The sequence below is a fragment of the Lynx canadensis genome, chromosome E2, assembly GCF_007474595.2.
Source record: "Lynx canadensis isolate LIC74 chromosome E2, mLynCan4.pri.v2, whole genome shotgun sequence".
In the NCBI taxonomy this organism is placed as follows: domain Eukaryota; kingdom Metazoa; phylum Chordata; class Mammalia; order Carnivora; family Felidae; genus Lynx; species Lynx canadensis.
In genome coordinates, this window is record NC_044317.1 from 33661323 (window position 1) to 33688191 (window position 26869).

A 26869-nucleotide genomic window follows, 5' to 3' on the forward strand; every position below is an offset into this window, starting at 1 on the left:
AAAAAAAAATGAAGGCATTTCAACCAACAGCAATGCAAAACCTCATGTGGATTCTGATTTTAACCACTAAAAAACACTTATGGCACAACTGGAGAAACATGAACATTGGATATTTGATGCAACTAAGGAATTAATGTTCATTTGTTTAGGTGTAATCATGGTATTGTGACTATGGTTTCTTTTTAAGTCCTTATCTAGAGACACATACAGAAACATTATACAAAATGATGTGACACTTGGAATTCACTCCAAAATAATGTGGGGTGGGAATGAATGCAGGGGGGGCTGGTGAAGTAGGCTGGTCCACAACTGATCACCGCTGAAGCTGCATGATGCGTACATGGAGGTTCATTATTCTATTCTCTCCACTTCCACGTTGCTTGTAATTTTCCACGGTAAGTAGATTTTACCAAATTAATTGGAATAATTTCAGATCTCAAAATTCCTTTGGTTGAGGTCAACCATTACAGTAGAGCCTGACTATCTCAGTTATGCTAAATACCGTATAGCCAACCTGCTCTTTCAGAGCTTATCATTTGAAACCGATACAATCAGTTTTTCTTTTCCAACCCTCCACCACCTAACCGATCTTTCAAAACGTGAGCAAGGGGCGCCTGGGTGGCGTAGTCGGTTAAGCGTCCGACTTCAGCCAGGTCACGATCTCGCGGTCCGTGAGCTCAAGCCCCGCGTCAGGCTCTGGGCTGATGGCTCAGAGCCTGGAGCCTGTTTCCGATTCTGTGTCTCCCTCTCTCTCTGCCCCTCCCCCGTTCATGCTCTGTCTCTCTCTGTCCCAAAAATAAATAAACGTTGAAAAAAATATTTTTTTAATTAAAAAAAAGAACAAAACGTGAGCAAAAATCTCCACTCAAAGCTTGCCCTTACATCACTAGTCAAAAGCAACCTCTCTCTCATGCACTGCCTATCCAACCAGACCATAATTTTCCAGAAGGCAAGGAATATGTTTTACTGTCATTACTTCTCACAAAATGTCTAGCACAATAGTCTGCACATAGCAGTTGATTATCCAACCAAAAAACGTGTGGATCAGTTCTGGCCTGTGCAGAGATGAGTGGCAAAACCAACAAGTAATATAGTATCAAAAGCAGAGGACACATTTACAAAGTCTACAGGTCATGAAGAATGGATGAACACACTGTGGTGGTAGATCCATATGATGGAATACTACTCGACGTTAAAAAGTAACAACAATATTACACACAACAGTATGGCTGAATCTCCAAAACGTTGTGGTAAGAGACAGAACTTAGGCACAAAAGACTACAGAGTGTATACCATTTCATTTACATGAAATCCTGGAAAAGGCAAGTGGTTGCTTAGGACAAGAGATGAGGTAAGGGGACTTGCTGTAAGAGCATTAGGGTACTTTTTCAGTGATGGAAATGTTCTGTATCTCTTCCTATATCTTGATTGTTATAGTTACACAACTATATATATTTGCCCAAAGTCCCTAAATGGTACAATTAAAATGGGTGGCTTTTATTATAAATCATGCCCTAATAAAACTATTCCACAATCATAAAACTAGATTTAAAAATTATAAATATTTATAATAGGACAGACCAAGAACTCTTACAAATCAATAAGACACACATAAAAGAAAGGTAGGCAATGCTCTTTCTGCCATCTTTCCGTGCCCCATAATGGTGTGCATGAATGTCCCAGCAGATGCGCTCCAGAGCACTAACAGTACTAAGAAGAGAGGCAAACGCCAAGTTCTTATTAGGCCATGCTCCAAAGTCATCTTCCAGTTTCTAACTGTGATGATGAAGCATGATTACATTGGCAAATTTGAAAATCACTGATGATCACAGAGCTGGGAAAACTGCTGTGAACCTCATAGACAGGTTAAACAATGTGAAGTGACCTGTCCCAGATTTGATGCACAACTCAAAGATCTAGAAAAGCTCCAGAATAATTTGCTCCCATCCCACCAGTTTGGTTTCACTGTACTGGCAACCTTAGTTGGCATCATGGACCGTGAAGAAGCAGGACGAAAACACACAGAAGAGAAAATCCTGGGTTTTTTTTTTTTTCTAGGGATGTAATACATAAGCACAGATAAAATGCCTCAAAGGAAGAAAGAAAAGAAAGGAAGGAAAGAAGGAAGGAAGGAAGGAGGCAAGGCAAGGCAAGGCAAGGGATGGGTGCCTGGGTGGCTCAGTCAGTTAAGCACCGGACTTCAGCTCAGGTCCTGATCTCAATAGTTCGTGAGTTCCAGCTCCACGTGGCACTCTCTACTGTCAGCACAGAGCCCACCTCAGATCCTCCGTCTCCTTTTCTCTCTGCCCCTCCCCACTCACACTCTTTCTCTCCCTCTCTCAAAAATAAACAAACATTAAAATTTTTTAAAAAGAGGAGCACCTGTGACACAAGAACAGACACTCAGATCAATGGAACAGAACAGAGAACCCAGAAATGGACCCACAAACATATGGCCAACTAATCTTTGACAAACAGGAATAAAGACAGTCTCTTCTGCAAGTGGTGCTGGGAAAACCGGACAGCGACATGCAGAAGAATGAACCTGGACCACTTTCTTACACCATACACAAAAATAAACTCAAAATGGATGAAAGACCTAAGTGTAAGACAGGAAGCCCTCAAGGAGAAAGCAGGCAAAATCCTCAAGGAGAAAGCAGGCAAAAACCTCTTTGATCTTGGCTGTGGCAACTTCTTACTTAACACGTTGCCAGAGGCAAGTGAAACAAAAGCAAAAATGAACTAGTGGGACCTCATCAAAATAAAAAGCTTCTGCACAGAGAAGGAAACAATCAGCAAAACTAAAAGGCAACCAACAGAATGGGAGAAGATATTTGCAAATGACATGTCAGATAAAGGGTTAGTATCCAAAATCTATAAAGAACTGATCAAACTCAACACCCAAAAAACAAATAATCCAGTGAAGAAATGGGCAAAAGACATGAATAGACACTTCTCCAAGGAAGACATCCAGATGGCCGACACATGAAAAAATGCTCAACGTCACTCATCATCAGGAAAATACAAATCAAAACCACAATGAGATACCACCTTACACCTGTCAGAATGGCTCACATTAACAACTCAGGCAACAACAGATGTTGGCGAGGATGTGGAGAAAGAGGATCTCTTTTGCATTGTTGGTGGGAATGCAAGCTGGTGCAGCCACTCTGGAAAACAGTATGGAAGTTCCTCAAAAAACTAAAATAGAACTACCCTACGACCCAGCAACTGCACTACTAAGCATTTATCCAAGGGATACAGGTGTGCTGTTTTGAAGGGACACATGCACCCCCATGTTTATAGCAGCACTATCCACAATAGCCAAAGTATGGAAAGAGCCCAAATGTCCATCGATGGATGAATGGATAAAGAAGATATGGTATAGATATACAATGGAGTATTACTTGGCAATCAAAAAGAATGAAATCTTGCCGTTTGCAACTACGTGGATGGAACTGGAGGGTATTGTGATAAGTGAAATTAGTCAGAGGAAGACAAAAATCATATGACTTCACTCATATGAGGACTTCAAGAGGCAAAACAGATGAACATAAGGGAAGGGAAACAGAAATAATATAAAAACAGGGAAGGGGACAAAACAGAAGAGACACATAAATATGGAGAACAAACTAAGGGTTGCTGGAAGGGGTGTGGGAAGGGGGATGGGCTAAATGGGGAAGGGGCACTAAGGAATCTACTCCTGAAATCACTGTTGCACTATATGCTAACTAATTTGGATGTAAATTAAAAAAAAATATGTAGGTTTGGAGTTTGATCTCAATAGTGACTAAGGCTTTTTAAAAAACAAAAACAGGGGCGCCTGGGTGGCGCAGTCGGTTAAGCGTCCGACTTCAGCCAGGTCACGATCTCGCGGTCCGGGAGTTCGAGTCCCGCGTCAGGCTCTGGGCTGATGGCTCAGAGCCTGGAGCCTGTTTCCGATTCTGTGTCTCCCTCTCTCTCTCTGCCCCTCCCCCGTTCATGCTCTGTCTCTCTCTGTCCCAAAAATAAATAAACGTTGAAAAAAAAAATTTAAAAAACAAAAACAAAAAAACAAAACAAAAAGCAAAACAAAAAAAAGAGGGGCACCTGGGTGGCTCAGTTGGTTGAGCGTCCCACTTCAGCTCAGGTCATGATCTTGTAGTTCATGAACTGGAGCCCCACATGGGGCTCACTGCTGTCAGCCTGTCAGCGCAGAGCCTGCTTCAGATCCTCTATCCCCTTCTCTCTGCCGACCTTCCCCCCGCTTGCACTCTCCCCAAAAATAAATCTTTTTTTTTAATTTTGAAAAAGAAAAGAAAAAGAGCTAGGCTAGGAAAATAAGAAATTCAAACAAAATTAATAAATAGCCAATTAATGTGAAGGTATATACAAATTACATCAGTAAAATACTATTTTCCCCTATAAAATTGGCATAAACTGTTTTCTTTATATTGGTTTTAGTAATTTAATATTTATTTTTTTAATTTTTTTAAACGTTTACTTATTTTTGAGACAGAGAGAGACAAAGCATGAACAGGGGAGGGGCAGAGAGAGAGGGAGACACAGAATCTGAAACAGGCTCCAGGCTCTGAGTGGTCAGCACAGAGCCCGACGCGGGGCTCGAACTCACGGACCGTGAGATCATGACCTGAGCCGAAGTCGGACGCTTAACCGACCAAGCCACCCAGGCGCCCCTAGTAATTTAATATTTAGCACTGGGAGGGTTTAGGGGAAACTGGGACTCTTACACACGGCTGACCCAATCTTTCCACAAGAAAGGGTGCAAAAGCCTTACGAGATACAAACACCGTCCAGTCTAAAACTATGTGTCAAGACAATTCACACAGAAAGAATAGTCTTTAACCCATGGTACTGAGATAACTGCATCACCACAGGCTAAAGAATGAAGCTGGATCTGTACCTCACACCATATACAAAAGATGAACTCAAAATGGATCTAAGACCTAAATGTGAGGGTCGGTAGAACAGGCAATTCTTTAGGGTGCCTGGGTGGCTCAGTCAGTTGAGTGTCCAACTCTTGATTTCAGTTCAGGTCATGATCCCAGGTCCCACACTGGGCAGAACCCACATCAGGCTCAGCGTGGAGCCTCCTTGAGATTCTTTCTCCCTTCTTCTGCCCTTCTCTCCTGCTCATGCTTTCTCTAAAAAAAAAAAAAAAAAAAAAAAAAAAAAATACTAAGAACATGGAACTCTTGGGGCGCCTGGGTGGCTCAGTCGGTTAAGTGCCGACTTCGGCTCAGGTCATGATCTCGCGGTCCGTGGGTTCGAGCCCTGTGTCGGGCTCTGTGCTGACAGCTCAGAGCCTGGAGCCTGTTTCAGATTCTGTGTCCCCCTCTCTCTGACCCTCCCCCGTTCATGCTCTGTCTCTGTCTCAAAAATAAATAAACGTTAAAAAAAAAAAAATTAAAAAGAAAAAAGAACATGGAACTCTTGATCTCAGGGTCGTGAATTTGAGCCCCATGTTGGGCAGAGAGATTATTTAAAAAAAATAAACAAAATTAAAAAAAAAAAAAGACCTAAATGTAAGAGCTAAAACTATAAGACTCATGGAAGTAAACCATAGGGTTAATTTTCATGATCTTGGATTAGGCAGTGGTTTCTTTGCTATGACACCTAAAGCACAAGCAAGAGAAAAAAATAATAGATAAACTGGAATTTATAAAATAGAAAACTACAACAACAAAAACCCCTGTACTTCAAAGAACCTATCGAGAAAGTAAAAAGACAATCCACAGAAAGGGAGAAGTACCTGCAAATCATTTACCTAATAAGGGTCTAGTATCTAGAATATTTTAAGAACCCTTATAACTCAACAAAAAGACAACCCAACTAAAAAATGGCCTATAAAAGCACATGAAAAGATGTTCACCATTAGTTTTTGCAAATGCAAATCAAAACCACACTGACATACTACTTTACACCCCCTAGGATGGTCATAATCGAAAACACAGATAATGAAATAAGCTGATAAAAACATGGAGAAACTGGAAACTTCATACATTGCTGGTGGGAACAAAAAATGTTACAGCTACTTTATATGATCCAGCAATTCCACTCCTAGGTATTTACCCAAGAGAAATACAAACGTATGTCCACATGCAAACTTGTATATAAACGTCCATCGCAGCGCTATTTGTAACAGCCAAAAAGTGGGAACCCATTACCCCTCAAATGATAAATGGACATACAAAATGTGGTGTATTATACAATGGAAAATTCAGCCACCAAAAGGAATGAAATACGGACACATGTGACAACACGACAAACTGTGAGAACATTACACTAAGTAAAAGCAGCTAGACACAAAAAGCTACATATGATAGGATGATTCCATTCCTTTTTTGAAGGGCTTTTTTAAAGTTTATTTACTTGAGAGAGAGAGCAGGGGAGGGGCGGAGCAAGAGGGAGAGAGAACTCGAGCAGGCTCTGCACTGTTAGCACAGAGCCCGACGTGGGGCTCAATCCCATGAACCGTGAGATCATTACCTGAGCCAAGATCCTGAGTTGGACACTTCACTGACTGAGCCACCAAGGCAACCCAACATGATTCCATTCTTATGAAATGTTCAGAATAACAAATCCATAGCAAGAGAAAGTCTGTATGAGTTTGCCAGGGGCTGAGGGTGAAAGGTAGAGTGGGGACTGATAATGGGTATGGGGTTTCTTTCTGGGGTGATGAAAATGTTCTGGAATTACATAACAGAGATGGTTACACAATCCTGTGTTATTCTAAAACCCCTGAACTGTACATCTTAAAAGGGTGAATTTGATGGCATGTGAATTACATCTCAGTTAAAATAGTAGAAAATGAAAGAAATAATCCTGTCTGGAGCAAAGACTCATCTAAAAATGCGATTTAAAAAAATAAATAAATAAATAAATAAAAATAAAAAAAAAAAATAACAATGCGATTTTTAGGGCCACCTGGGTGGCTCAGTCAGTTTGAGCGTCCAGACTTCAGCTCAGGTCATATCCCATGGCTTGTGAGTTCAAGCCCTGAGTCAGGCTCTGTGCTGACAGGTTGGAGCCTGGAGCCTGCTTTGGATTCTGTGTCTCCCTCTCTCTATCTGCCCCTCTCCTGCCACTCTCTCTCTCAAAAATAAATAAAAACATTTAAAAAAAATTTTAGCGTGATTTTTATACAAAACAAAAAATTGGAAACAAAGTAAATGTCCAACGGGGGGATCAGTGAAATAAATTAAGGTGCATTAAATCCATGAATACTATGCCCACACATAGCAGGTACACAGAGTCCTACTAAAGGTCATGAGGTATTAAAAATTGCCTTAGAAATAAATTTTTGGGGTGCCTGGGTGGCCTGACTTCAGCTCAGGTCATGATCTCACGGACTGTGGGTTTGAGCCCCGCATGGGGCTCTGTGCCGACAGCTCAGAGCCTGGAGCCTGCTTCGGATTCTATGTCTCCCTCTCTCTCTGCCCCTCCCCAGCTTGCACTCTGTCTCTGTCTCTCTCAAAAATAAAATAAAAAATGTTAAAAAAAAATTTTAAAAAAAGAAAGAAATTTTACATGAAAGATGTTTGTCCTATTAATAATTTTTTTTCAGTCAAAAAAAGTAGGCCCACAATATTCTAATGCCCTTCTCCCAAAGAAGAAAACAACCTTAGGGTAAAACCAGTTCTAACTTCTAGACTCCAGATTGTGAGACAATAAATTTTCATTATTTAAAACAATTTTTTTTAACTCTTTGCACTAGAAAATAAATTCTAAGTATACTCACTATAGAAGTCCATATTAATAAAAAAGAAAAAAGGAAATATATGTATACGTACACTGAAAGTTTAAAAATACTCACACCAGTATGTTAACAGTAGTTCATATCCTGGCAATAGTATTATGGAGGCTATTTTTTTACTTCTTTGGTTTAGGTATATTTTCCAGTTTCTTGGCAATTAGTATTAATTAGTAGTATTTAAACTATGTTGATTTTATTTATTTTTAAGTGTTTATCTTATTTTTGAGAAAGAGAGAAAAGGAGAAGGGGGGGGGGAGGGCCAGAGACAGAGAGGGATCGAGAATCCAAACAGAGGATCTAAAGCAGGCTCCGTGCTGACAGCAGAGAGCCCGATACAGGGCTCCAACTCATGAACTGTGAGATCGTGACCTAAGGCAAAGTTGGAGGCCAACCGACTGAGCCACCCAGGCACTCCTTTATGTTGATTTTAAAAACAAGTATTCTAAGGGACAGTGGTATTAACACCTCACACAAAGAAGTAAAAAAAGGATGAATAACTAACTTCAAGGAATAAAGATATCAAAATTTCTAATGTCATCAGACACCTAACACTTCATTAAATACCAATCATTGGAAATTAACTTTTAAACCTCCTTGACCACGATCCTAACAGATTCTTATTCCTGCTTTGGCAGAAATTTATAACACTTGATGGTACTGAAAGTAATGTTATTTTGACAAAATCAAAACACTAAGGGAAAAATGAGGGACCAGGTCCCAGATCTCAGTCCAGAAAATGGTTCTGATGAAACACAGTTTACTCTAGGATAAATTTGAAGATAAAAGTATTCACTCTGCACAGTCTGAACACATTGTTCAGATATAAAAATACTGTAGAAAAACTTCACCATTGGGGCACTGGGGTGGCTCAGTCAGTTAAGCGTCTGACTTTGGCTCAGGTCATGATCTCACAGTTCATGAGTTTGAGCCCTGCGTTGGGCTCTGTGCTGACAGCTCGGAACCTGGAGCCTGCCTTGGATTCTGTCTCCCTCTCTCTCTTCCCCTCCCCCACTCACACTTTGTCTGTCTCTCTCTCTCTCTCTCTCTCTCTCTCTCTCAAATAAAATGAACATTAAAAAAAATATTAGGGGTGCCTGGGTGACTCAGTCAGTTAAGTGTCTGACTTCAGCTCAGGTCATGACTTCACAGTTTGTGAGTCTGAGCCCCACATCAGGCTCTGCACTGACAGCTCACACAGCCTAGAGCCTGCTTTGGATTCTGTGTCTTTTTGTCCCTCCACTACTCACATTCTGTCTCTCTCTCTCAAAAATGAAATTTATATTTATATTTATATTTTTTTAAAAAACCTCACCATCAACAACAAAAACCAACACTAACAATAGTGTTTACTCCCCAAAATATAGCCAAGCCAACAGAAAATAAAGCTTACTCATAACATATGAAAGGACAGGACTCTAAATTCTGAAATCAACTCTGCAGTTGTTTTTTTTTTTTAACATGTTTTTTATTTTTTTTATTTTTATTTATTTTTTAAAGATGGGACTTTAATTTTTTTTAATGTTTATTTTTGACAGAGAGAGAGAGAGAGAGAGAGACAGAGACACAGTGTAAGCAGGGGAGGAGCAGAGAGAGAGGGAGACACAGAATCCAAAGCAGGCTCCAGACTCTGAGCTGTCAGCACAGAGCCCGATGCAGGGCTCAGACTCACAGACCGCGAGATCATAACCTGAGCCGAAGTCGGATACTCAACAGATTGAGCCACCCAGGCGCCCCTTTTACGTGTTTTTTTTTTTTAAATATGAAAATAAAGCTCTACTTCATACTAGTTTCTAACTAGTTTCTAAGAAAAAGCAACATGTAAAGGAAACACTGCAAAGTACTTCAAAGATAAAACAAAGTAAAAGTTAAAATGAGTTTTACTTAAAAATTTTTAATTAAGGACATTCTCAATACTGCCAACAAGTTTTTAAACAAAAGTTAAAGTTAAAATTAGGTGAGGTTATTTATGAGGTTAATATGATAAAAACACAATGAACCATCACTACCTATAACAGAACAGCTACAATAAAAAACAGCGATAACACTCAATGCTGGCTAGGATGCAGAGAAACTGGATCTCACAGGGCTGGTAGGCATGTAATATGATACAAAACTCTAAAAGAGAGTTTAGCAGTTTCTTTCAAAACTAAGTATGTACTTACCATATGACCCAGCACTTTTAGGCATTTATCCCCCCGCCCCCATGAAACCTTATGTTCACATAACAACGTGTATGTGAATATTTATAGCAGCTTTATCTGTAACAGCCCAAAACTGGAAACTTTTGGGTTATGTCCTTCAACGGGTGAATCATTAAACAAACAGTGGTACATCCACACTTTGGAATACTACTCAACATTAAAAAGGAATGAACTATTAATACATGAAAACAATTTGGATAGATCTCAAAAGAATTATGGTAAGAGGAAAAAAGCCAAAGTAACATACTGTGTGATTCCATTTATCTAACACTTTCAAAATGACAAAATTAGAGAGATGGAGAGATTAGTGGCTGCTCAGGGTTAGAGATGAGGGTGGGTGTGTGCAAGGGAAAAAAGGGGTAGCATGAGGGATCTCTGAGGTGATGGTACCTTGATCGTGGGGGTGTCACACAAATCTACACATGATAAAATTACACACACACACAAACACAAATGAGTGCATGTAAAACTGGGGAAATCTAAGTAAGGCTACAAATTGTAACAATGTCAATTTCCTGGTTTTGCTATGAAGCTACAGTTATATAAGATGTTACCACTGCATGAAACTAGGTGAAGGGAAGATGGGATCTCTCTGTACAGTTTTTTGCAATTTTCTGTCAATCTGTATTTCAAAATAAAAAGTAAAACAAAACAAAACAAAACAATCAGATGGGGCTATGCATGAGAAGCTTGATACAGCAAACAGAAAAAATTTAACACAGCATTTGGAACATGGTAAAAACGCTATCTACCATGAGCACTCTGACTTTATTGAGTACTTTTAATAAATCAACTAATTTGAAAACACGGGTTCTGCAGACTATTCAAACTACTTCAGCAGAGAGAATGATTGAAACTAGAACTCCTGAGTTTAGTTATCAGATACCACATGAAGAATCTCTTACATACATGGCAAGATTTTTTTCAGATTTGAAACTGTTCGAGTAAGAAGCCAGTATACAACATAAACATCTCCATATTGTTTTTTCCTCAAACCTCCAGCTCCAATCTCATATGGCTTGAAGCCCTTAGTATACAAAAGTCTCTTAGATCATCAAATAACTTAAAAAATGAAAACAGATATATCACTTGCTGTTCGAATCCAAATTAATGTAAAGCCTAGCTCAGGGCCATCCTCAATTTCAATATTCTCTTAGGGGGAAAAAAAAAATCCATGTCATGTTCAAAATGGTAAAATGAATTTGAAGATGCTGGTGTCCTGAAGCAGCTGAGTCCCTAGCAAATATTCCTAAGGACAGAAAGAACATTCTACCGGCAGTCCTCTGAATTCCTCAAGCAGGCTCTGAGCTGTCCGGTCAGCTCTGTAGGAAAAGAGCAAAGACAGGAGTCTCAGACCAGCTGCTGGGAACTAGATTCTAATTCTTCAAATTAGCACCCTCTTTGGTTTATAGCCCCCTTCAGGATTACTCCACACCTATGTGTGTGTAAGTGATTATACATCCAGTCTCTAGTGCCGTGGGTGTGATCCTGAAATAGTTTCCTCCACTAAATATTACTCCAACGGATTCAACAGAAGGAAGAATAGAAAGCTGAGTGAAATTACACAACAGCTTGCTTTTCTATTTTCCATAGAAAAAGTGGCTGAAATTTTTCTCAGCTTCAGCAGGTATAAGAATATCTAACTACAACCATCTGACCAGTCCCATATCAGCAAGGGAGCCCCTAAATTTTCTTCCCATGGGTTCTTCTGGACTCCTAACACTAGGATTTACTAGTAGGGGTTTCATGGGAGTATTTGTGACATAAGGCCATCCGTCACACCAGGACCAGCACTGTTCTAACACGCACTCCGCCGCCCTCCTCCCGCTCCCCCGGCTACCCCACTGCCTTGGACTTTTCTAGTATCCCCTTCCTATCCTTCCTTCACTGCAATATATACTAAACCTTCTGCGGGAACCCAAGGTAGACTCCAAAAAGCTCTATTTACTCACTAGTCTTTTGTTTTTCAACAGCTAAAAACTTAATAGGGGATGAAAAAGATACCACATCCTGAAATACCAAGGAATTCTGACAGTGACAGTGTTCACTGATCACAGATTTTAGACAGAACACGAGTTGTGGCATGAAGTATCTTAGTTGAACACACCATACCAGATTTGGGGAAATTCTCAAATGCAAACTGCACTGTTAGTATAGAATCAACACTGTAGAAAACCTAATGTCTTTTTTTTTTCTTCCAACATTTTATTTAAAATCCAATTAGCTAACATAGAGTGTAGTATTGGTTTCAGGAAAACTTCCTGTCTTACTGAAATCACATTTCAGTACCGAAATGCAGCAAAATTCAAAGACCCGAAGATTCTAGTTCACTAAAGAATTACTGTGGGCTACATTTGTGAATGCACAAAAATTAATACAGCAAGCACTTGGAAAAAGGCTTCTAAATTCTCTCATACTCAACCCACGTTAATCTATCGGATCACTTACTCTGGAGCCTAGCATCAACACCAACCTACTGATCACACAGTATAGAAACCAGCAGAAAGAGGCCACGATGCCAGTGCTGAAGAAGAGTGTCAGCATCTTGGACTTACTGTGATACAGTGTACAATGCATATGAGGAAGGACCTGGCCCACTGCAGGAAAGACTACACCTTGGCTTGGCCCCCAAACTTCAACTCCCTGTTAGACAGTTCCACCTAAACCCCACCGTATTTTTCATTCCAAATCAACAATCCCATCCTTTATTGGCAATAATAAAAGCAACGTTTCCCCACTCTAGTTCAAAGCTGTGGTGTGATCAGTGAACCCGGGAGCCAGAATCCTCTCCACCCTCACCTTACAGCATTTCTCACACTCATTCATTCTTCACCAGTTCCCATCCCCATCATCGCAGTTCAAGAAATTATTCCTTAAGCCCAAGTTTTCCAACGGGGTCTTCTTGATGTCCCACTGTCAGATTCCTGCTCCAAAACATTATTTTGAACATGTCATCGAAGCCTTGAAAAAAAATATCTACAGATCTGGCAGTGCAGCCAACACAAACCTATCCTGATGAGCTTGGAGAAGCTCCAAGCACCTTCCACAAGAAGCTTCTAGAGACAGGGGGACTCAGGACCAAGGGCTCTGAATCTCCATACGTTAACTGCGTTCACTTTTTGTCATGGCTTCTTTCTCCATGGTAATGAACAATTAAATCTTTGAAAAGGGTTTCGTGGCTCATTTTCATGGACAACCAGAAGGAGCAGGTGGACTGCTTCCTACACCACAGCCAGCCTTGGAGGAGAATGAAGTCCAAGAAGTAGAATACTGAAAGTAACTTTAAAAAGGGGGGAAAAGAAAAAAGGAACATGAGCAAACCCCCTAGCTCTGCAGGTACATGGAGAAGGCTGAGATGGTGAGCTTATACAGATTTAACTTTGAAAGAGGAATATGAAAGCTTCAGGATGAAATCCAAATATCATACTCTACATTTAAGAAATGTCCATCCTAACTAGTGACCTAGTGGGTAAGAGGAAACATGTACATAAAAGGAAAAATAACCACAAGCAGGCTACAGCAAGAGCATGAGGCAAGTACTTCAAGAGTCCAAAGGAGGGACACCAAGAGAATCAAGGACCTGGACGATGGAGAAGTATCTTAGGATACTGAACTGTATCTTAGGAATGTTCAGGGAGTACGCTGACCACTTTGGCTGAGGCAGAGATCACAGAGACCAAAGATGCGCGACAGTATATGTATACAGCTGTCCTAGAGTTCCAGCCCGTTGTTCAATGTGCTGCCTTCTCCTCCCCCTACCTGGACTGTCAGCTCAGAGGCCAGGAACCACTACAATCTGTTGACCTATCAGCTAAATGTGAGTCCCAAGAACTCAGAATGTTAGTAACAGTTTTAGCAAATTTAATCTCAGCATAGCATAACATTGAGATGCCCTGTGAATTCAGATTTTTAAATACCTGTACTAAAAATAGCAAAACTTCTGGAAAAGTCAAGACATAAGGACCCACAAATCAAAGCAAGAATTTTTAAACACCCAGACACTCTTACAAAAACACTCTTACGAACTGCCTGATAGAAAATTTTACTACTGATATCCTCTAAAGGAAAAGGCAAAAGAATGGAAGGTCTGATGAAGTGATAAACAGTTTTAAAAACAGGTTTACAATCAGTTTTTAAACAGTAATCTATCTGGGAAATGGAAATTCCTCCCCTAAATCCCTTTGGGGGCAATACATTTGAATCAGGAATAAGAACATCCTGCCTCTACACAAGTTCAAATGTGAGCCTTTCACAGTATCCCCAACATTACAAAGCAGGTAGAGGAGAGGACAATTTCTAACCCGTCAAAGAGCAGCCAGTACTCTGGATTTCTTCTCTATCTCTGCTAGACATATATGCAAAAGCTTCGGTAAAATGAAACCAGGGAACTCCAAGGTTTTAGTTGACAGTGATCGCTTAACTGGAGCTTTTCCTGTGAAATGAAACTACCAGAACCTTCAAAACATCAATTTGCTTGTCACGAAACCACAGGTTTATGCTCCGTCTTGGAAATGCTAACAGGATGGAACCCATGAGCCTTTTATTAAAACGTGATGACCATGGAGAGCGCCCTTGAAGCATAGCAACAGAGGACTCAACCCTAAAAGGTTCCCCTCTGGAAAGTGAGGACAGGTTTGACATGTAACCCCAGCGTGCCAGTCCTAAAACGCTGGACTGCATTTTCCATAAAAGGTGGGAGTTGTAATAGTAGCATATAGCAGACACCAGCCCACTAGAAGCAGATGGGAACCCACCAACTCATTTTACCCAGACCTCCAAAAAGGTACACAGAACTGTCTGTGCTTGCCAAAGCAGGGCAGATCTGAATGGGTGAATCTAAGAAAATGTTTCACAAAAGATTACTAATGGTAATTTCATGTGCCTACTGTAGCCCCCAATGTAAAACTGGATCTGAAAAATGAAAAGCAATTTGAAAGCTCATTCTCCATACTCAAGCGACACACACACACACACACACACACACACACACAACACACACACACGGCCCAAATTTTTTATTTTACAAAATATAAATGACTCAGTAACCTATTCCAGCACAGGGGCCCTTCTAGAAGGGAAAGCTAGCTGGAAACATTCCCTGCTTATGTACATAGTTCACTAGGGATCAGGTAAGATTCCATTTTGTAACAGCTGAACTTTAAACAGAAAGTCATTAATGGTGCAACATTCACTCATTAGCATAAAGTTACCCCCTACAATGAAAAGCATTGGCTGTATCTGCCAGGATGACAACTTTACAGTAAGAAGCTGGAGCCAAGGTCCATGAACTCCTAGAAAGTTCTATCGGCCTCAGAAGAGCTCACCATCTCCACCAGCCTAAACTTAGCTGTCACCTCATTCCTCAATCCCCACAGAAAAAAAAGCATCGGTAATGCAGGATTTTTTTTTTTTAATAAAAAAAATCAAAGATGGGCAAAAGGGTCAACAGCAGGCAAAGCCTTACGGGGCTGAAATGATTCCTGTTTGGGATTGGGGGAGGGGGAGGAGCTTTCTGGATGTTTCTATTCTTGGCAAGGAAAGCACCTCCAGGTCCTGTACCATCAAATGGCACTAACACAGGAATGTTCTCAGGAAATCAATGATTTGTCCATGCTAATAGATTTCATCTTGGGGTGTGCTGGTGGGGAGCAAGATGGGGAGGATTGGAGGGGGGAGAATGGGGAAGGTGTGTGTGAATAGGGGGGATGGGAGCAAAGAGTAGATGGATAAGGGGGCCGGGGAAGGTGTGGACTGTTAAGAGGGAGAGTGTGGATGACTAAGGGACGTGAGGGGAGGGTGTGGATGGCGGAGGGTATGTCCAGAAAAGGCCTGGAAAGCTTGGGGGGGGGGGGGCGGGGAGGTGTGGACCGCTATGGAGTGGGGGAAGGTGTGAATGGTGGAGGGATGGAGGGATGGCTGGCCATCAGCCCCCTCAGAAGCAGCAACGAAGGCAGGCCAAGAGGGGTGGCCTCGCCCAGGCTCCCCCTAATCCACCTTCTGTGGGCGTGTGCCCGGATGCGCGTATGCAAGGGCCAGGCCACCAGGCCGCAGGGCTACCACTCACCCCACGACTCCCTGGTTGTAGTTCCTCCGCTTCCACGGGGTCCCGCTGTACACGCCCCCGCTGCCGTCGGCCCGGCCGCCCCCCGCGGCCCGCCCTCCGCTGGGCTGCAGCAGGCTGTAGTTGAGTCCGTAGGTGCTGGCCTTATTGTCGCGCTTCCTCTTGTTGCTGCTGCCCGAGGCCGGGTCCGCGGGCTCCGCGGCGGGGACGGCGGCGGAGGAGTGTGGGGACGAGGACACGGAGGGGGACGGGGACGCCGAGGAGCCCGCGGCAGCCCGCCGGGCCCAGGCCGCGGGCTGGTGGTGGTTGTTGTTGTTGTTGGTCGTCTCCAGGGGCAGGAAGTCCCGCTGCTCCGCGGACTGCGCGTGGCCGCCCAGCAGGCGCTCCCCGGAGCGGTACATGCCGGCCGGGGCCGGGGCCGGGGCCGGGGCCGCGCCGCCCGGACTGCCGGTGCTGCTGCCGCTCCCGCCGGTGGCCGTGCTGCTGCCGCCGCCGCCGCCGCTCGCGCCGCCGCTGCTGTGACAGTGGTGGTTGAAGTAGAGGTTCCTCAGCCCCTGGGTCGTCTCCCAGATCTGCATCCACAGACTGTTGGACGGTCCGAGCTGCTCTGGCTGGAACCAGGCGATCCTCGGATCCATCAAACGGCGGCGGCCGCTGCCCCCGCCCCTCCCGGCCGCCCGCAGGGCCGCCGCCGCCGCCGCGCCTCAGGCGCACGCCCGGCCTCGGCGGCTGCTGCTGCTGCTGCTGCTGCTGCTGCTACTGCTGCTCGGGGCCCGCCGCGGGCGGCGCGGTCGCGCAGGGAGCCCGGCCGGCGCCGGCGGCGTCGCTCCCGCCCTCGGGGGCTCCGCGGGCCCACCCCCCTCCCTCCGCCCCTCCGCCGAGCCCCTGTCACTGGGGTCCCCGTGCAAATGGCGGCGGCGGCTCTGGAGTAGGGCAAGCGGCAGCGGCGGCGGCGGCGGCGGCGGCGGCGGCAGCAGCGGCGGCGGCGGCGGCAGGACGCGCCTGCTCCGTAGCGTCCTCGCTCCTCCGGCCCCGGGGCGGGGCCTCCGCCCGCTCCGCCCCGCCCACCCCCCGCCCCGCCCCGCCCCCGCCGCGCCGCGCCGCGCCGCGCCGCGCCGCCAGGCTAGCCCCGGCGGCCGCGGCGTGCGTCACAGAGGCCGTGGTGCGGCGTGGCGGGGGTTGCAACCGCCCGACTCAACCGTCCCCGTGGCTCCTGAGGAAGGGGCCGCTCGTACCTGGGCGTTTAGGCGCCCGTGAAGCGTGCGTCGCCCTCGGTCTGGGTTTCTCGGTCCCTGAGACCGGGCGAGGCCGGACAGACACCGGCTCCGCAGGGAATGGATTGTGGGAGGCACCGCCCCCTCGTCGTCCCCTCCCCCACCCAGGGCCTCCGGTACCCGCCCCCCCCCCCCAACGCTCTCGCGACCCTCTCGAGAACTCCGCTCCAAGTCGGGTTCGGGCATGGGCGGGGGGAGGGGAGAAGATGCGCCCCACTCCCGAGCATGTGCTCGGGACCCTGCGTGGACGCGGGCTGCGCGGGCTCCCCCACCGGTCCCCGCGCCATGCGTGCAGCACCCCAGGCCCTGGCGGAGCATCCCCCGCCCCAGCTTAGACTGGAGAGACCTGCGCCAGCCCGCATGGATGTACGCGCATCTTCGTTGGGTCTGTAAGCCAGGGGCTCAGAACCACCGTCACACACCCAAAACCCGTTCTGCACACATAACGCACACAGAAGCGCGCACAGCTGCACAGGCATGGAGACTGGCACACAAGCTGCTCGGCGTGTAAAGAATTCTCACTTGCCATCAGGTGCACCGGCAGCCATAGAAAGCTCTCCTCGGTTCAGAATTAACTTAAAAAAAACAACCCCCAAACCTTTTAAGCCCAATATCGTTGGCATCAGTAGAGATTTTCCACAAAGTAGTTATTTGCATGTCTTCCCAATTCCTGTGGTAAAAACTACAAGGAAAAGGGAATTTTAAGTATTTTAAATACTGAGAAAAAATAAGTAAGCATGTTTCCTGTGTGCCCTCTGAGGTTGGTCCAAAGTCCAGAAGGAGTCCCTGATGCCTGATTTTGACCTTCTATTTTGGGAGCTCAATATCCTGGAAAGTTGTTTGTTAAAAATTTTTAACGTTTATTTATTTTTAAGAGACAGCGTGAGTGGGGGAGGAGGAGGAGAGAGAGAGGGAGACACGGAATCTGAAGCAGGCTCCACGCTCTGAGCTGTCAGCACAAAGCCCAACACAGGGCTCGAACTCAGGAGCCATGAGATCATGACCCAAGTAGGGCTCTTAACCGACTGAGCCAGACAGGTGCCCCCCAATATCCTGGAAAGTTTTTATTGTTGTTGTTGACTGTTGTTGTTGTAGTTTTGGGCAAAGATGAAAAAATATTTGTCAAATTATAAAGCATTGCTCTACCGTTTTTCTTGCTGAGAGAATAACGTACCCCTCCAAAAAACCCTAAAGAACTTTGGTTCATCTTATTGGTTGTTGATTTACTACATATCAGTATTAAAAGTGTTCTCAGAATGAAATTTGCTGTATACTGTGAATTACAAAGCCAGGAAAATAAGTAGTGGTACTTTTTAGGCTATACCTACTGACAAATGATATAAAAATAAAGCATTTTAGAAACAGGTTTATTTTGACAACTTCAAATTTGTTTTAAAAATCAACCAAGAAAGGGGCGCCTGGGTGGCGCAGTCGGTTAAGCGTCCGACTTCAGCCAGGTCACGATCTCGCGGTCTGTGAGTTCGAGCCCCGCGTCAGGCTCTGGGCTGATGGCTCAGAGCCTGGAGCCTGTTTCCGATTCTGTGTCTCCCTCTCTCTCTGCCCCTCCCCCGTTCATGCTCTGTCTCTCTCTGTCCCAAAAATAAATAAACGTTGTAAAACAAAAAAAAAAAAAAAAAATCAACCAAGAAAAATGAAAAGCTGAAAAAAGTAAGCATTATCAAGGTCCCCACTGTCTAGATATAATCACCTTGAAGACTTTGTTAAACATTTCCAAAAATCTCTCCCTGCACATGTTACATGACAAGATAGCTGTTTTTATTTTTATTTTTATTTGTTTATTTTAAGCATTATTCAGTCTTTAAAAATATTTTTTCAGGCATCCAAGAACACGTTAAATGCCACTGATATCTAAGCAAGAAAGTATTCAAACTAAGTGTTCATGTCAGAAATTAATATTTGTTATATCTGAAAGCTCATTTCTTTAGACAAACCTCAAGAACTACTAAAGTTTTGGCAGAATGATCAAATGAGTTAATATAAATAAAAGAACCTTGTGAGTGTGGGCTGAGAGGCAAGACATTACTGTTTGTTCACCTGCAGGGAATGCTGACTGGTTAGCCCCATAACAGCACATCCATGTTTCAGGGCATTCATTCAGTAAATCTTGGTTGAATGTCTATCATCCATGCAGAACTGAGCTAATTGCTTTAGAGAGGATCAAAAAGCAACCAGGGTCTTTGGCTGCCTTCCATGAATTTACTGTCTGGTTATGGAGGAAAAAAAGGTAAATATCTAAAGTCAAACTGCAATTTATTCAATTAATTTCAACAAATATGTCTTGAGCGAATTATGTACCAGTGCTGGGGATACAGCAATGAACAATACCGATGAGGTTCCTGCTTTCATGGACTTTACTTTCTAGTGGGAAGGCAAGCATATAAAGTCAGACAGTGGATAAGTGCTATGAAGAAAAAGAAAGCCAGCAAAAGGGATAGTGACAGTGTGCTATTTTTAGATAGGCTAATCAGGGAAGGCTGCTCTGAGGAAGTGATATTTGAGCAGGGACTTAAATGAGGCAGTGGGTCATGACCATCTAGGGAATGATCCATCAGGCAGCGAGAATAACAAGTGCAAAGGCCCTGAGGCAGGTATGTACTTTGTGTGCAAGATGGCAAGGAAATGTAATTGAGTGTTGAATGTATGCCATGCTATAAAATTGTAATGAATGTTGAATGTGTACCATGGTATAGAATTATAAAGTATCTCTTGCGGAAGTTTCCTCAAAAATCATCCAGTTTAAAGTAAAACAGAAGGGAATATTATATACACAAAAATGTATTCATTTCCCCCAACAAATCTGCAGTGTTTTGTCTCAAAATAATCTACAACTGCATCCAAAGAGATAGACTACACTAATTTCAATAATAAATTTTGATTACTCAACCTTTTCATTTTGCTATTTAGAACAAAAGAACAGACACTTATTACAGTCTTTAAAACCATCTGCATTAAATTGATGAGCCAAAAAAACACAGCTATCACAAACCCAGACATTTTGCTCCATAATCTAATGTCCTATTCATTCTCAGTATTCTTATTCTTAGGGGGGAAAATGTTGAGTCGATGGTTTCAACTTGAAAGATTCACTGAAACATCAAGTTTCTGCAGAGTCAAAACTGAGTGGAAAAATGAGAAGAAAGCCAGTTATCAAGCAAATTTAAATATGACTTCATTGATTTATCACCTTGGATAAAACTGAAGGGAAATTTCACACACATACTACTGCACGGTATTATTAATAATTGTCATTATAATTAAATCTTAGGCAGTATGTGACTATATTACTTCAGAGTTAACAAGAACCATGAATAGTAAGTCATAAATTATTAGTATCTTCAGCGTTTGGGCTATGACGTATTTGCTCCAGGTGTTAATAATCGGGCTTAGGCCCCATTTACGAACTTTCCCCTTTTGCACACAATATACATCATTGTACCATGTTTTTTTCTCCTTCATGAATACAAACAGGATTTCAAGTAGGAGAATCTGTTTCAATGACATTTCAAAATAATAGGCAATGTGGAAGCCCGTGTCTTGTTCCAGACAGTCAAAATTTCTTTTTTTTAAGGTTTTTTTTTTTTTTTTTGGAGGTGGGGGAGGAGGGGGAGGGGAGTAGGGGAGAGGTGCGGAGAGAGGGAGAGAGAGAATCCCAAGTAGGTTCCTTGCTGACAGCCCCGAGCCCAAAGTGGAGCCCGATGTGGGGCTCAAACCCAGGAATGGTGAGATCATGACCTGAGCCAAAAACCAAGAGTCAGATGCTTGACCAACTGAGCCATCCAGGTGCCCCAGTCAGAATCTCTTCTATTCCTTAGAAACAAAATTGCTCAAGTTCTGTGCCATCCTATGATCTTTGAAGAGTGTGTATGTGTATGTGTGTGTGTATGTTTAAGAGCTTTATAGTATAATTTCTATATTATAAAATTCACCCATTTGAAGTATACAATTTAATGAATCATTTTAGTGAATTTACAGATCTATGCAGCCATTGCCACAATCTGATCTTGGAATGTTTCCAACCCCAAAAAGATTGGTAGGGCTCATTTGTAGTCAATCCATTTTCCCAACCCCATGCCCAGGCAAATATTAATCTACTTTCTATTTCTATAGATTTGCCTTTTCTGGATAACATCCATTTTGGTTGGTGTTTCTATAGAATTTGACCATGGCAGTGCTAAAGCACCCACAGAGAATTGCTTGCCTAGCCTAATGGCAACTAAAAACAAAACAAAAACTGCCAGAATTTCTGACCAATTTGTAAAAAATTCCAGACATTTTCCAGATTCAAGTTTATACAAGGCTGGTAAGGCAGCTCCTTCAACCATCTTTCCTATTGTACGGGAAATAGCATCCTTGGCCATGAGCTTGCAAAGCAGGCTGTCCCTGGACAGCCATTCTCCAGAGAGGAAGCCCAGAAACTCAGCCAAGATCCAGCACTCAAACAACCCTTTGCATTCTACCATTTCTCTTTAACATATCACTGCTGTGGGAAAGAGAGAATAAGGGGGATAAGGTGGTCTTGCCTAAGAAGGTACTCACCCACAACTGCTTTTGTCAACTGTCATTGAGCAGCCGAAGCAGAGAAATTCCATTTCTAAAGACAAAGGCTCTTACTAACCATCAAAATCTCACTCCAGAATATTCTCTCGCTAGAACATACATAACTTGAAATGCAGTCCAGACCTTCTCCTCCAAAAAGTTATTTGGTATGATTATTAATTAATGTATCAACTTGACTGCCCATTGAGTGCCCAGATTAAACATTTTTTCCAGGTGTGTCTGCAAGGATGGCCCTGGAAGAAATTAGCATTTGAATGGGTGGATTTGGTGATGTAGATTGTCCTCCCCCATGTGGGTGGACCTTATCCTATCAGTTGAGGGCCCAAATGAAACAAAAGATAGAGGAAAGAAGAATTTGTCCCTTTTTTCTTGCCTTGCTGATTGAACTAGGACATTTCATGTCATCTTCTCTAGCCCTCTGAGCAACATTTATTTACACTGCTGGCACCCTTGGTTCTCACGCCTTCAGACTCGGACTCCATAGCACTCCATACCACTGGTTTGACTGGGTCTCCAGCTTGCAGATAGCAGACTGTGGGACTTCTTAGCCTCCGTATCTGTATGAGCCAATTCCTCATAATAAATCTCCATATAAATCTCTACATATGGGTATATACTGTACAACAAATCCAAATAGGTCATATATATGAAAATGAGAAGTGGGGGTTCTCCTGTAACAAATGCCTAAAAATGCAGAAGTGGCTTTGGAACTGGGTAATGGGGTAGAGAATGAAGTTTGGAAGTTCATGCTGGAGAAAGCCTACACGGCACAAACAGACCTTTATTTCTTTATTTGTAAGATTTTATTGTTAAGAAATCTCTACTCCCAACATGGGGCTCAAACTTACAACCCCAAGATCTAATGTCACACATTATACCGACTGAGCCAGCCAGATGCCCCATGAATATACCTTTAAAAGTAATTCTGGTGAGGGACGCCTGGGTAGCTCAGTCAGTTGAGCGTCCGACTTTGGCTCAGGTCATGATCTAACGGTTCATGGGTTCAAGCCCCATGTCAGGCTCTATGCTGACAGCTCAGAGCCTGGATCCTGCTTCAGATTCTGTGTCTCCCTCTCCCTCTCTCTGTTCCTCCTCCACTCGCACTCTGTCTCTGTTTCTCTCTGAAAAAATAAAAGATAAATAAAATAAAAATAAATAAAAGTAATTCTGGTGAGAGCTCAGAAAGAGAAGATGAGAACTGTAGAGAAAGCCTCAGTCATCTTAAGGAATCCCTAAGTGGTCAGGAGCAGTATGTTGGTAGAAATATGGGCAGTAAAGGCCATTCTGATGAGGTCTCACATGGAAATAAGGAACGTCTTACTGGAAACTGGAGGAAAGGCGTTCCTTGCTATAAAGTGGCAGAGACATGGCTGAACTGTGTTTGTGTTCTAGAGTTTTGTGGAAGGTAGAAATTGCAGGCAATGAAACTGGATATTTAACTGAAGCAATTTCTAAAAAAAGGGTTGAAGGTGTGGCTTGGCTCCACCTGGCTGCTTATAGTAAAATCCAAAAAGAAAGAAATGACTTGAAGATAGAATTGTTAAGCTAAAAGGAAGTAGAACTTCATGATTTGGAAAATTTTCTGCCTAGGCATATTGCAAAAAGTGAGAACATTAAGGATATGGCCAAGTAACCATTTGAGTTATTGGCTAATGAGTGTGGGTGTGAACCACAGATTCATCAGCCACCCCAGGAAGAAAACTGCCAGCAATAGGAGAGGGGAAAGAATGAAGGAAGGAAGGCTGTCAGACCTCAGGGGTTTCACAGGATGAGCCCATAGAACTATTTAGCTGAGATCATGCGCTATTCTTTAAAACAAGGGAAGAATGACCCAAGAGGCAATTCGGAGACTATTGGGGCTGTCTTCTTGGTTTCAAAATTTGTATTACTTAAACACATAGATGCATACAACACATGACTTCACATTTTAATGATTTCCAAAATAAAATCACTTCTTCAGCACTCACTCGCGTAACTGGTGCTCTGCCCTCCCTGTCCAAGCACCACCTACTCTATTATTCATTTCCACCTGATTCCCCTCCAGGACGTTTTGTGGCAAGCATCTTCACCACGAGAATTGCTACAGACAGAATTGAGTATGTTTGGAACACGTACATCATGCTTTGCCTCAAAAGGCAGCAGAAAGGCAAATTTTATTTCTGGACATATGTAAGTCAAGCCACAGGGGCCTTTTCTAAGGTAAAATGCACGACACAGGGTGCCAAGCTTTTCCCTTATTGTACATCGAGCCCAAAAGACATTTCATTCGGGAAAAAATTGGATAATTTAAGTTACAGAGTTACCCTGAAGTCTTTGGACAGTCTAATAGGCTTTGGAAAATGCAGCCAAATAGTAAGGGGCAATTTCTGTATTTGTTTGGTGGAAGTGAAAAAAAGCCAACTGAAAATTTGCAGGCTGAGAACAAATGGACAGGACCCATTGCACGGCAAGGAAAAGTGAGTCAGAGAATAAAGCACAGACTTCTGGGAGGTCACACACCATATGCCACAAATGGAAGCTGCTGAGGTTACCACCTATCAAAAACAAAACAAAACAAAACAAAACAAAACAAAACCAAACAACAACAACAAAAAAAAAAACCACTGCCACATCCTGTTAGTGGAACAGTTTCAAATTTGTTGCCCTGGTCTGCTTTGAAACTAGTCTATATAACACATTTACGATATAATGCAAGTCATGTATCCCAAGTCTGGAGAGAATATTTGAGACTCAGTTATTCATTCTCAGTCATTGTGAGGGACTGTGGCCACAGCAACACAAGATTATTGACCTCGTTCAAAGTTCGAACACTGGACCTGAAAACACACAACCAGAATGAATGTTCAATGATTAATCAACATCTGTGAATTGATGGCTAAAAAGCAGTGAGTTATAAGATAGCATTTCTATCTAGCTTTTTAAATCATAATTAGTTGTATGTGCATGTGTGTGTGTGTATGTGTGTGAGGGCGTGTGTGTGTAAAAGATTACAATTTCTCACAGGTGACAAAAGCTGTATCAGCTTATTCCATCTGCTCAAGCCACACATCTTGCCAATGTGTGGCTGCAAGGTCATAACTCTGAATGCTGTAAAGATCAAAAGCTGCACTCAGCCTCTTGGCCAAAATAACATCCTTCCTCGGAAACATCCGGATACTTTAACTAATTGGTGTCTTTGCCATTCATTCATTCATTCCACCATCATTTTTTTTTAATTTTTTTTTAATGTTTATTTCTGAGGCAGAGAGAGACAGAGCATGGGTGGGGGAGGGGCAGAGAGAGACGGAGACACAGAATCAGAAGCAGGCTCCAGGCTCTGAGCTGTCAGCACAGAGCCCGATGCAGGGGCTCGAACTCACAAACCGTGAGATCATGACCTGAGCCGAAGTCGGTCGCTCAACCGACTGAGCCACCCAGGCGCCCCTATTCCACCATCATTTAACACTGGGGTATAAAGATGTGTCCTGGTGGCACATCTTTGGACTCCCAAGGGGTAAGAAGGAGGAAAGAATGATCAGGGAAATGGTCTAGCTCAATATATTTCAAAGCACAAAAAGTGCACACCCCTCCCATCCCTATTTGTAATAGTGCTGCATTCACGTGTAGCAACCACTTCTGTTCTAAAACTATTCAAATCCATTTCACTGTCATCAGGAAGTTGAGAAAATTTGACTCCAATGGAGGATTATGCTTATCTATATAGTACTATATGACCTATAATACTATATGATTTTCCCAAATCACTAGGAATTCCATATCTTACTATCAAACATGAGAAACCCCTAAATAATGTTCTCTTACTTTTATTTCTTTTGTAGCCATTCCAACTCATAAAATATGCAAGAAGCAAGAAAAAAGGAAAGTGCATAATAAAGTTTCTTGAAATGTCCCTGTGGAGTTGGACCCGCCTTCATGTGATACCATATAATGTGCTTCCAGGGTTGGAGTAGGAAGATAAAAAGTTCACTCATTAGAAGTCACACACACATTTGGAAAAATCTCAACTTCAAGCACCCATTTGAATTACAATACACAAAAATCTGTGTTTCTCAGATTGTCAAAGATTAAACAGTATAATAATACCCAGTGCTGGTGAGGGTATGGGAGAAACTAGTCTTTTTCACTGTCCATGGAAAAATAAAGTGGAGAAAAAGCTTTAGAGGACTATCTTGGTCCTATCTATCAAATTTAAAATGTGGATATCCTTTGACCCAGTGTATTAACTTGGCTCCAGCTGCCGTAACAGAAAACCAGAGACCGAGTGGTTTCAACAACAGAAATGTATTTTCTCACAGTTTTGGAGGCTGGAAGACCAAGATCAAGGTGCCATCAAGGTTGGTTTCTGGTGAGACCTCTCTTCCTGGCTTGAAAATGGCATCTTCTCCCTGTGCCCTTACATGTACACATGCAGAAAGAGAGAGAGCTCAGGCGTCTCTTCCGTTCTTGTAAGAACAGCAGTCATATTGGATTAGGGCTCTACCCTATGACTTCATTTAACTTTAATTACCTCCCTAAAGGCTCTGTCTCCAAATAGAGTCACATTAGGGGTTAGAGCTTCAACATATGAATGGAGAAGGAGGTCACAAATAGAGTCCCCAGCACCCAACAAATCTACTTTTAGAAATTTATCTTATTTGGGGCACCTGGATGGTTCCGTTGGTTAAGGGTCTGACTCTTGATTTCAGCTCAGGTTGTGAACTCACAGTTGTGTGAGTTCAAGCCCCACATCAGGCTCAGTGCTGACAGTGTGGTGTCTGTTTTGGATTCTCTCTCTCCCTCTCTTTCTGCCCCATCCCTGGTTGTGCTCTTTCTCTCTCTCAAAATAAATAAATATTTTTTTAAAAAAAAGAAATTTATCTTACATGTTTGCATGTGTGCACAAAGATCTCTGAATAAGAATCTTCCAAAGTTGCTTTGTGTGCAGTAGCCAACATAAGCATACATCAGGAGGGGGCTAGTTAAACAAATTAAGGTACATTCAGTCTATAAAATATTACTA

General features: G+C 43.0%; 1 protein-coding gene and 1 pseudogene across 2 annotated transcripts in view; one reads left to right on the forward strand and one right to left on the reverse strand.

The window, feature by feature from the left end:
• Positions 1-16683, reverse strand: part of TENT4B (terminal nucleotidyltransferase 4B) — a 72822-nt gene extending 56139 nt beyond the window's left edge. For both annotated transcript variants that reach the window (XM_030298047.1, XM_030298046.1), the window contains exon 1: positions 16022-16683. In XM_030298047.1, coding sequence (XP_030153907.1) covers positions 16022-16656 — 635 coding nt within the window. In that variant the 5' untranslated portion in view covers positions 16657-16683. The remainder of the gene's footprint in view (positions 1-16021) is intronic.
• Positions 1591-2160, forward strand: LOC115502557 (annotated as a pseudogene).
• Positions 16684-26869: the final 10186 nt, after the last annotated feature.